General features: G+C 39.4%; 1 protein-coding gene and 1 long non-coding RNA gene across 2 annotated transcripts; both read left to right on the top strand.

Annotated features, from left to right (window-relative positions):
* The first annotated feature begins 605 nt into the window (after positions 1-605).
* LOC147498274 (uncharacterized) lies at positions 606-7,144 on the top strand. The gene is made up of 5 exons (XM_086563191.1): positions 606-659; positions 1,001-1,093; positions 1,181-1,282; positions 1,359-1,708; positions 6,974-7,144. Coding segments are annotated over exons 1-5 (600 nt in total). The 3' UTR covers positions 6,975-7,144.
* Positions 7,145-8,522: 1,378 nt separating this feature from the next.
* Positions 8,523-9,548, top strand: LOC147498273 (uncharacterized). The gene is made up of 3 exons (XR_015194262.1): positions 8,523-8,656; positions 9,115-9,175; positions 9,373-9,548. It is a non-coding gene; the product is annotated as an uncharacterized LOC147498273 (long non-coding RNA).
* Positions 9,549-12,265: the final 2,717 nt, after the last annotated feature.

The following is a 12,265-nucleotide window of genomic DNA, read 5'->3' as shown; positions in this document are numbered from 1 at the left end:
GGGTTAGCTTAAGTGAACACATCAAGTATTGGTAATAAGATTATATTTTGATTTGTTTAATGCATTGGATAGTTCAATAATAAAAGACTAGGCATCTTTTTTTTTTCTTTTTTTATGAATGTTTTGTTAACAGCTCCAACTAAGAAAAAAAAGAGGCAAGGCTATGAATAAGAAACTCATTGATTACAAAGCTGCTACTGGTCAAAAACCTAGGATAGAGATCCACAAAGATCATGCAAGACCTGTGGGAAGGTGGAGTACTCAATTCGTGAGGGAGATTGGAGTAGTAGCGCGACAACATGGACCCTCTTACAGCAAAGTGATTGGGATAAAGTGGAAGAGGATGTGAGAGGACCATTACGTGATCGCATTAAGGTAATAAAGTTTTTATTCTAGTTGCATGGCATATCAGAATGATTCCTTGTAACTTTGTAATGCATTTCTTGTAGGACAAGTTTGATGTGGATATGCAACTTCCACATGTGAAGTACGTTGTGGACAAGATATTGGGGGAGCTTTAAGAGGATATAGGTGTCTTCTTCACTTGCACTATAAACGCTTTTGGAAATGATGCAAGTGGCACGACGAAATCCTTATAGTGGCGCATGCAAGATAAATGGGATGCTTGCTGTGATTGGTTTCGGGCGGAAGATTTCAAGGTATGATAGTTTACTTATTAGTCTCCTTTAAATGGTTATTGTTGGCTGGTTATTGTTGTGATTGGTTTCATGTGTTTTGAGGAAATTAAGGAAATCTAGAAGAGGATATAATTATATTTTTGAGGTTGAAGTGGTAGTCGGCTATGTTCCAAGGAAAGGATTGTTCTATTTTTTTTTTATTAAGGGTGAGACCCTTTGTTTTCCTCTTGACTTGAGATTAGGCAATAATGCAGCTCTTTACATTTATCCCATCTTAGTTCAAAGTTAAGTCCAATGAGCCACTGATTATATGATTATATTATTCAAATACAACTTGTAATACAATATTCATTTTACTTCAGAAAATTAGCGAGCAGAATTCAAGTAATCGGCAAAAGCTCTCAACAAACCATTGTGCTGGTTCAAAGTCATTTCTACATTTCTTCGAGGAATCGGTATATTTTTTATTTACATAATTTATGTTGCTTTGGAGTTGTGTACTATTATTTAAAATAAATTATGTGTTTTCAAATATTTTTCAGCGTGACTCTAAAACCCAACAAACTGTGGGAAAGATTGAATTCTACCGTCAAACCCACTTTAGTAGTAAGGGATGGACTAGTCCTGTAGCTCAGGAAAATTATGTAAGTTAAATGACTCTTACTTGCTTTTACCATTGAACTTTAATTTCATATATTTATCCCTAGTTTAAACTTACAGAATCGGATGCGACAACTTAAAGTTGAGTCTGAAGCAGAAGGTGGTGAGCCAAAGACTGAGGATGAAATTTTTAGTACAGTATTGGGTGTAAGATCTGGATATTATAAAGGCCTTGGGCATGGTGTCATGCCACCATCAGCTAGAAGGATGAGATCCATTCACTTAGAGGAGGAAGTGCAAAGGAGCAGTGATGAAGAGGAATTACAAAGGACGAGGGCTGAGGAAGCTGAAAAACGTAATGACGAGCTCACTGCTGAAATGGTATCCCAAAGAACTAAATTGGAAGAGGTTTTGGCCGTTCAAGCTAGGATGGAGGCTTGGATGCTACAGTTCAGTGGAGGTTCTCAATGGTACGTAGTTTGAGAACTTTAAGCAAGTAAGAAATATTGGTATCTTATCTTCTGTTAATGATGTATTTTTTTTTTTTTCTTTTTTCACACAATTAGGGATATATGATTGACAATTAGGTGTACACATCAAGGCATTGATAATTCCTTGAAAGCTTGGTGTGTCTGAACCTTTAAGACGCCGATAACCAAAGGCCATAGTTCCTTAGATATTGTATGACATTTTTATTTTTATTTTAATGAAATTGTCTTTGCCCGCTGCATCGCCTTTCCGCCTATGCTTCCTTTGCAGCCTCTATCACAGTAGTTAGCCCATTCTCAATTGGCATGTGAAAACGGCCAAATTCTCCCCAGAGCCGAATTACTTCGATCTAACGTAGGAGAAAGTAGACACGCCTTATCCCACACAGGATAACCAGTCCCAAAGCTAGTTATAAAACCTAAAAAGGAGAACAACCATATTCTCGTTCTCCTTATAATGGAAACAGCTTCTATATTGATTTTGATTATGTCCTTAGTGCTATATCCATAGTAGTAGAGATGCTATCAATACGTAAAGAACTAAATTTGACATTTGCATGCATATAATTGCAATATTTGGGTCTTATTTTACCTTTTGTGATCATTCTTTAACGGGTACTAAATTGTCCAAAAAAAAACAGGGGGTAATAAATTATTATTTTTGCGGCATTTGGATAATGCAATAAAACATTGCCCTCCCTCTCTCAGTATTGGCCAAGATAGGAGTAGCATATTTGAACATCTTTTGTAACTTTTAGAACCAATGCAAATCGGGAACATAGTGAGCTTGTATACGGTAGAATTTCAGTCAACCTATCCTACCTTGATTTCCATATCAAGTTTCTAATGCCTTCTTTCATCTTTTTCGAGATACATCACAATATATTGATTCTACTTTAGTAGGCCCTTGTTGATTAGTTTGTTTTCAGATCGCTTAAAAGCCACAATTTGCATGATGTTTGCAATGGGTAGACTTTGGACATTATTTTGGTGTTAGCTCGGTTTGCACTTCTCACAACACATTTTGTTTTTAACTTTTGATATGTTGAAACACTTCCATTCGACTCTGGGGTAATCTCTCAATGAACTCACATTTTACTCGGGAGAGCTTTTTCATACATCTTTGATCAATTCAGAGGAAATGGAAAGGAAAACTTTAGTTTCAATCTTCTTCAGTGAGTTTTGGTGCCTAGTTATTTAGGGGCTGGATTTTTTAATGCACTTAATTCTGGACGTCTATGCATGTGTTTCCTTTTCTATTTTATTATAATTATTAACTTGTTGTTGTGTGAAATCTCGTGTGCTCTCACAAGCCATTTTTCCCCATTTGTGTGAGTCGGTCAGTCACGGGAAATGAGCAACGGCTATGGTGCTTAATTCTAGGATATAGCCATTGACGTAAGATGCCCTCTCGATTTAATTTCTTCATTGAGATTTTTACTTCTTGTTCATAGTGGTTCAAAAAATCTAAATCTTTACCGACCGCTTAGTAGTTATATATCATTGCCTATTACAAGTAATGTCGAATCGTCGATGTATTGTCATAAGAAGGGCTTCCAACCGCTTGGAAAGGGCCTTTGGGACATCAGGCAACAGTCCCACCCACTAGCTTAGAGGCGGTAATGAGGTGTGTAACATGCCTTTTATACACTAGTGTATCTGTTCGCTGATACTTGTGTTGTTTTCTTGGTGCATACTGGATATGCAAGAATGTGTCAGAAATCCCATGCCCGATACCTTTACATCTGACTGTCATCTGTTGGAACTGCCTTATCCCACACGGGATAACTAGTCCCAAAGCGCTAGTTATAAAACCGAAAAGGAGAACAACCATATTATGTTCTCCTTATAAAACGGGTTGCGACTAGTTCTTACCGAGGAAGTGGCCCACACTGGAGACCAGCGAAAGCCGAAACGCATCGGCATCTAAAATCCACCTATTCTATTGTCTTATGCGGGACATACCGTTCAACAAGCTCAACACACTTCGATCGAAGCCTAGCCTATAGTATAGAAGTAAGAGGGTGTATATATGGGCATAAACGACCGGCGAGGTGGAGCATCCTTTTCCCGGTTCGCCTCTAGAGTTGGGTCGTACTCGACTCAATCCTGGTCTGGTCGACCTAACCTTGATGAAGGAGTGGATAACACGACCTCAGAGAGTTTGAAGTGAGGAGCCAAAGGAGTGACAACTGATTCAGCTTCAGCCATAGCAGTTTCAGATCCAAACCGCGACGAAGCAAGAAGAGAAGACCTCGCGGCGGTCATGTTTCTCAACTTTGCAATCTCGTGATCGACTTGGGATTCTCAGGCAGCATTGTCGCTTTCAAAAAAGCTTGTCTTTGCCTCTCGCATCTTCTTCGCCCCTCTCGCTTCCTTTGCAGCCTCTTCACCACCATAGGTAGCCGCATCCGAAACTGCATCGCGGGGAAATACCGTCAAAGACGCCAGCGGGTGCTTTCACTCTTTCTTTCCCTTTTATAAGCGTGAACTCTAGTTTCAAGTAGGTTTTCCCAAGCGTCTATGGGCTATTGGATAATGCAGATAAAGAACAATTCTAGTCTGAATTAGGACTCAGGGGACACTTCTGACTTGTTAGCTGCAGGTACGAACGTAGAGAGTTTGTCCGTCAAAGAGTGAGAGAGTGAGAGGTGAGCTCAAGCTGTATCTCCTTGCTCTGGTGTCCAAAACAGTTCCTTCTGGGCATATTCTGATTCAATTCCAACAAGACCGTTTATTGCATCAACGGCGGTACCGGGAAGAAGAAGGAGGTTTCCATTGATTCGACTATTGATTAACCGACCGAACCACCGAAAAGAGAAAGAGCGGTTTCGATATAACACCAACAGCCGGTTAGGGAATCAATTCCCTTTCTAGCAGCGGTTATTCCTCCAATCGCTTCTTTCAATAGTAGTCATGCGGTTAGTGTACCAAGTAGCGGTTGTTGGTGATTCAATTGCAAACATAGGACCGGATGAAATAGCATCTGTAAGAGCAGCAGCTCCTTCTTTTCTTGCAAACAGAAAGAGAGCACCGGATAGTGATTCAACCACAGTGGTATTGCCAAGAGCGGAAGCATCGATCGTCATTTTCTTCATTCATTCCTATCCCACGAAAGCAGAAAGAACGGGGATGGAATAGGTGACTTGTTCTCTTTCGATAGAGGCACTGGTTGTGGAATCAAAAAAGATATTATATCGGCCGATTGATTGCTCTTATCTTTCCTTCGCTGCAGATGGCAGAGCTACCACACTACGTTCCGTTGATTGATGGGAGTATTGAACAACCAGCACAAGAGACAGTAAAGAAGCTCAGCTGCCAGAGTAGAGTCTCGGTCGGTCGCCCTATAGCAAGTGCCTAGCTCAGCTCCAAAGATTGACGAGAAGACCGCCACTGTACATCTTTCTTTCAAAAGATGAGAACACACCACCATTTAGATGAGGGAAAGCCCTTCCTAAAACCAGGCGTGATCTTATATACGATACCACCAACGCCACCTGGGCAACGGCAACTCTGAAAAGTGCATGTTTGTTGGGGGAAGAGAATCTATAGTCCAACTATATGATGTGGTTTTCATGGATCAGATAGCGACTTGCTTATTCGGGAGCCCAGAATCACCCTAACAAAAAGTTTTTCCTCCTGATGCCTTCGCTTATCGTTTTGGATCAAGTTGTCACTGTAGACAACTCTGGAATTTGGAGAAAGAGAAAGACGTTATGGGTTAATGGGGTTTCTGCCTTAGCTGCTTGTTAAGATGCGGGGTAAGCTGCCTTTGCTTTCGGTAGATTTGGTTAATCAACGGGCTTTGGCCCTGCCTCTCAATCTGCTCGAACTCAAAAAGTAATAGCACCTGGATTTGCCCCTGCACCTGGAGCTGGAGCAAAAACCGCTACACGGCCGGTAGAGCGCGTAGCAAGTAAGAAAGCCATAACAGTTCAGAGGTAGTAAGGGCGAGTGCCTTGTACCGCTTCGACTAGACACGGAAAGAGTCGGTTGCTTTTTGGAAACCAAGTTGAGGTCCCATCTAGTCTACAAAAATAGAACTAGAATGCGAACTACTGCCTTTAGCTACAGGGACAGTTTCACCGACCTAACAGCCAATAAACTACGGCTGGAATCATCCTTTTTATTTCCACTTCCTTATAGGCACCTCTAGAAAGTTTTTGGTACGGACTCAAGGATGACTCCCATAGCCCAAAAAAAGGCAAAGGGAGTAATCCATGAGAGTCGATGAACGCAGTAAAAAGAATGTATGTAGCTCCGGATTGTTCTTGTTCTCTCCAGATCATGTCATCCGGCCGGACAAATAGGTTTTCTTTGAGTATGTGTTCCACACAAGCCTAGGTTAGGGCAAGAAAAGGATAAGTCAACCCCTAAGGGATATTCTATCTTAACTTGCCGCCTAGGGGTATGGGTTTAACGCCACAATACACAGCAGTGATATCTTGGCTTCGATGCTCGTTGAGGAGTGCCACCGTATCCGCAGGCTATAGACAAGAGTTAACGGAGCCAGGTTACTGCATGTCTACGGGCCCTAAACGAGACTTCGAATAGAAGGTAATAGAGTGAAGGACAACTAAAGCCCTAAACGAGCTAGAAGCCCATTTCTACAATGAGAAATATCTCGTTTTCAAACTCTAATGATAGATGGGACCGATAAGGTCAAAAACGTGTTCTAACGATAAGAAAGCAGTTATTGAGTCAAACCAATGCATGTAGCAACGTGTTGACAAATATACCACACCTCCCTCTTATGTTGTGCCTGGAGTTGGGAATGAGCTGCTATGCCCACAACTCTTATTTGAGTCCTTTTATTTTGAGTATATAGGAAGCATCCCACGCCCGATACCTTTACATTTGACTCTGCCATCTGTTGGAACTGCTTTTTGTAGTTGAGCTTGTTTGCTTGATTTACTTGATGTTTAGCCTTGCTTATTTTATTGTTTCATTGGTGATAACTTTATGACACGAGGTTTTTTAATGGTGTGGCATTTACATGTACAATTTAGTTCAAAATCCATTAGCTTTTGGCTATTTTTGTCTTCTTATTTGATCTGTACCTTCATGAATGTGATCGAGTTATAACTTTGATAAGTTCTTTCTAAGCTTTTGGCTATGGGCACCAATTTACGCACGCATATAGGAGGTGCATAGTTTCACATGCATTGCCAACTTGTGTATATTAGGTTTATTAATATTTCTAATAAATTTACTAAAGTGATTTTTTTTTTTAATTTGTTGTGCCAGATTGGTCGATTGGTTGCCAGAAGTAGTAGAATCAAGAAGAAGCTCCGAGTGGATGCTGCTCAAATTAGCATGCTATAGACATTATTTGTGGAATTTTAGTTTTGAATAATTCGTCTAAATTTAGTTGAACATTGTTAAGATTATGTGAGGCGATATTTTTTCACAAAAAATAGTTATATGAATTCTTTAAGATATTTTGTATTGAATGATTTAGTAATGAAATTCATTTTGTTATGATTTGTGGTGAATTGTTATAGGGTTACTGTGTTCTATAAAAATTGTTTTGGGCAGGATTATGTAAATGAAAATGTACAGGTATATATATGAATTGCACCATTTGTAAGGCTAAATGCGTCCCAAATAAAGCGTGTGCTTTTCTAGAATTTATATCATTCGCAACAATTTTGGTGTAGCTAAAAGATTTGATGATACCGTAACGTAGACACTTTTTGCCACACTTGGTGTGTCGCTAAATTTATGGACGTCTGTTGCCACGCCAAATGTACAGCTAAAAATTCAAACTTTCCGCAACGGAAATAGTGTAGCAAAAGGTTGCCTTTTGCGATGCCTAGTTATGCAGCTAAAGGTATCACTTTTGCAACGCCATCCTAGTTGTTACAAGCTCTCTTTTGCGACGCCAAGCGCTGCAAATAGTTTGTAATAAATTTGCAATTAATTTAATTTTCATAAATGAAGTAGCAACGGAATTAGTGTATTAGCAATGTCCATAGGCGTCGCAACAAACTATGAACATTTGCCACGCCACTTTTGGCGTTGCATTTGAGTATTTGAGATGCACTTTTTAGCCACGCCTTTGCAACGCCATCTGGTGCGTTGCGACAGATCTTTTGCCACGCTCAAAGGCACCTTTAGCGATGGGGTATGGTGCTGCGAAAACCATGCTCTGTTGTAGTGTTAGTTCAATGAAATCTCTTACCTTTGCTATTTTATATGGGACTGTTAGGGCTAAAATAAGTCCAATTCTTGCAGATTGATGCCATTCTTTTAGCGCAGCAACTTTGGAAGAGATTTGTTAACCAGACATTTTGATGTGATCTATTTAGTTTCAATATCGATTTGATTGATTAAAGTTTAGTTAGTCTTCAGATCTGTTGGATCTGAATTATTGAATGTTGAGCTGATTATGTTTTTATGTGATTTGTAGTTGCCTAGTATTGGAATTACACATGTAACGATGGAATCAGATAAGTATATATGTGTACGAGAAACATCACCGCAAAAATGTGTTGTTATTATTGATATGAGTATGCCTAATTAGCCGTTGAGAAGGCCTATTACTGCTGATTCCGCTTTGATGAATCCTAATTATTTTCTTGGGAGACAAAGGGCAGAAAGTGACACTAGTGTTGTTGATGCTCCTGCTAAAGCTCAAAAGTTTGGTCAAAGGTACTACTATCAAGTGTTTCTTAATATATATGTTGGATTTTTTTTCTGATAATTCTGTGTATTATTAGGTATACAGAGTTACTGGAGGACATAAAGAAAGATCCTGAAAGCCATGGCGGGCCTCCTGATTATGTTGTGAGTAAAACTTGGTAGCTTTTAGGAGTATAAGGTTCAGTTGCTAAAGTTGTATTTTCTGGATTTTTGTAGCTTCTCTGCAGAATTTGCGAGCAAGTGCTTAGAGAGTTAGGATTCAGAGATGTATTCAAGAAAGTGAAGGTCAGAATTTTGTCTTTAGCATACTATAGCCCATTTTGTTTAATTCTAGAATTCTTGCTTTGAAAGAAAGGTGAGTAGTTCGAAATTGAACTGTTACTTTTTTAATTACTTATGATCTTGTTGTCTTGGTAACTAGATCACATCATTTATGTTATTCATGGATACATTTTACATAAAATCTAATAATTTATATGTTGTACTATTGATAAGAGTTGGGTGTTTTTTTTTCCGCTCTCGTGGATCAATGATAATTTTAGAAATTTTAAATTAGCATAATTGTTCTTTATAAGTTGGATAGTGTTGTAGTAAACAAACATTGAAAGGTGCAGCTTCTTCGACACAACGATTAATATTTTTTCAAAGGAAGTTGTAGTTGAGTTTAATTTCTCTATAGGTGAAGGTTAGAGTGCATAGTCTCTTATTAGACAAGAAGTAAACTTGATTCTCTTGTGATGCAGTTGATGACTTGAAGCTTGATTCTCCTGTGGTTGGAAGCCGAGGTTTAGGAGTGCTGAAAAGGTTCTACTCTTAACAGTCTAAATGCTAGTAAACTTCATTTTTTTTTGTGAAATCATGCATGTGGAAGAGCATATTATGTTGCGACTGCACGGTTAGTGAAAATTGTGTATATTGACTAATCAATAGCTTGTTTTAGTGGTTCCTTAGCTTGTATTGACTAAGGTCTAGTTGAAATGAATTTTTTTCTTTTTATGAAGGAAAAATACACATCACCGAAGATCTGTAGCTGCCAGCTTGGTCCAGGGTGTGTATGTTTTAGAGCGAGACCACCAAGAGAATCGTCAAGGACTCCATGCTCTTGCTTCGTAGGATGTGATATTGAGTTGTTGTATAGGGATTATATTGAAATAGTATGTTGGTAGATTCTGCTATATCCATACATTTATATCTTTTAATCTACATGTTATTTATTATTTAGTGATATATATACTTAGTCAAATTTTGGTGATGGTTATTACTAAGATTTTCCTTGTGTATAATTGCTTGTTTGGGGTTTATGTGGTTGTATTTATGCAGGTGATTTCAGGGAAAAAAATATATAAATATAAGAATGGAAACCAAAAACAAATATTATTTTTTTTCAAATAAATAATAATTTGTGACGCCTGACAGGCGTCAGTAAGCATTTTAAAAAAAAGACAAATTTATGATAACTGACGGCACTGAGGCGTTAATTTGTTTTGGCGCCAAGTTATAGCGCCAGTTTTTTAGGTGATTCGAAAGTTCAATAGTGATGGCGTAGAGGCGTTAGTAATTCACATTTAGTGATGGCATACAGGCGTTAGTAATGCACATTTAGTGATGGCGTACAGGCGTCAGTAAATATGTGAATTGTGACGGCATAATGGCGTCACAAAAATTTCTAACACCAACACAGACGCCTAAATTCCAACGCCCTGTAGGCGTCACAATAAATATTTCTGACTCCATTGCTTGAAGTGTGAACCGTTGAAGGATTCAATCTTTGACACATTGGGTAAGTTGCGAGCATTCAGTAGAGGTGCAGCATCTCTCATAGACGAAGTAACTTCCATGACTCCAGAATTGGTTTCTTTGATCGGCGTGGTGTCAACACGTGTAGACATCTTGATCTTTCCTTAAGATTGTTGTAAACAAATAAAAGAAAACAATAGAAGACAAGGACAGAATAACAGGTAATAACCAAGGCGCGGATTAGGCTGTCCTTAAGGAAAGATTTCGCCCCTTCCAATGGTGCGGAAAGGCAACAGTGGCGTCTTCCTCACAGGATTCAATGGTTAACAGCAGCCTGACTTTGCACTAGAACAGACTACCCTCTAGAACAGCAATATAACTCTCTCTAGCGGCTGACAGTAAGAATAGAAGAAGAAGAAGAAGACAAGTACTGGTTTCTGTATAGGGTGGATAGAAGGTTGTATTGGTCTCTCTATGCGTCTGGTCTGTAAAGGATTTGCTGGTGCACTCGAGTTCTAGCTCCTATCTCTCTCTGTTATGTAATCAATCCCCTCTATGGACATAGCAATGTGTTTTTATAGAGGTATCAATTGGTTACCAAATGGGAGAAGAAGACCTCTCAAAGTCGGTTTCACAAAACCAAGTTGAAGTAGAACTCTAGCCGAAACTTGCTGCAAAAGTTTAGGCAATTGGTAAGCCACTACCCACTAGACAATAAGCCCAAGCCCGACACGACACGACTCGGTTCGGTGCGGGGCGGGCGGGCGCGTGCGTGTGTGGCTTTGGGTGAGTCCTCCCTCCTAACACAAAAGCCTTTGTACCCTAAGGGCACGCCCTTATGATGGAGGGATTTCTCATATACCTCACTTGCTAGTGGTGGTTCACCAATGTGGGACTAAACACAATGCACTAAAGTGGAGAGAACACACATAGTTCATCTCCTCCACTTTGCACACACACACAAGTATTTTGAAATACTCTTGGAGATTCCAACACTGCATGTGTGGGAAGAGGCTAGTTCATCCACACTTGCTACACGACCATGTTTGGCAAACCCACCTGCCCATAATATGTCCGGCTTGGCGGTTGTTGATTGGGGGATCTTGGAAAAAGGTGGAGACTCGTGCTACAATCCAGAAAATCGGCGTAGAGGAAGACACTAATGTTGGCTTGATTCCTAATGAGAAACTTGAACTAGTTCTGAAATTTCTTCAGGAGTTATCCATAGGTCTCAGTTCCTAACACATCTTCGAAAGACTGTTCAGGTATGACTATAGGAGATGTCATCTCAACTACTCTTTGGAACAGCTCCCAAAAATCCTGGAACAACACGTAGAAAATTGGAAATTTTCGTGTTTACGGAGGTCAGGGCGCAGGTGCGCTCCACTTGGGCTCGGGTGTTTTTGGATTTACAGTGTTTTGGGCGCAAGTCGCGTTTAACTTGGGCACAGGTGCCCTCGAGTAAAATTTCTAACAGTGTCTAGGGAGCAGGTGTGCTCGTAAGTGCTGAAGCAGAAGTTTACAAGGAAAAAGAAGGAAAAGCTTGGAGTGAAAGGTGAGAGATGATGGTGGGGTGTAGTGTGGGTTGTGAGTGTAGAATGAAGGAGGTTTAAATAGGTTCTGAGCTTCCAAAACGAATCGGCAAGTTGCCAAATTGTTTAAGGCAATTTCAGGAAATAGAAAATTTCCAAACCCGAAAACGGAAACAAACCATATTCTTGATTTTATAACAACCCTGGTATCTTTTATACTGGATTTAGAATAGTAACTTCTAAACTCTCCTAGATTTCATGCTACCACCACACATAATCATAGATATGCCGATATCGGCCAAATTCTCAACCTTTACTCCAAGACAACTTTACAGAAGATGACCATATAACGAATTATGCTCGGTATAAATATTACCACCCCCAAACAATTCGGAAAGGTGGGATTAATGATAAAAACACACACAATTTGAAAATAACCAATTATATTAAAAAAAATAAAATCCAAACAACATAAAATGAACAAATTAATATTTAAATTTAACTACTGAATTAAAATCAAACTAATAAAACAATAAAAACAATGAAATAACAGCGAACACAAACTGATGGTGAACACCTAGCCATATGATGAAGATGGACCCTGAGATGGAGATTGGTCCTGGGA

The sequence above is a fragment of the Coptis chinensis genome, chromosome 5, assembly GCF_015680905.1.
Source record: "Coptis chinensis isolate HL-2020 chromosome 5, ASM1568090v1, whole genome shotgun sequence".
Lineage (NCBI taxonomy): Eukaryota > Viridiplantae > Streptophyta > Magnoliopsida > Ranunculales > Ranunculaceae > Coptis > Coptis chinensis.
Note: the sequence above shows the minus strand (reverse complement) of the source record. Positions and strands in the feature narration are given on the sequence as shown.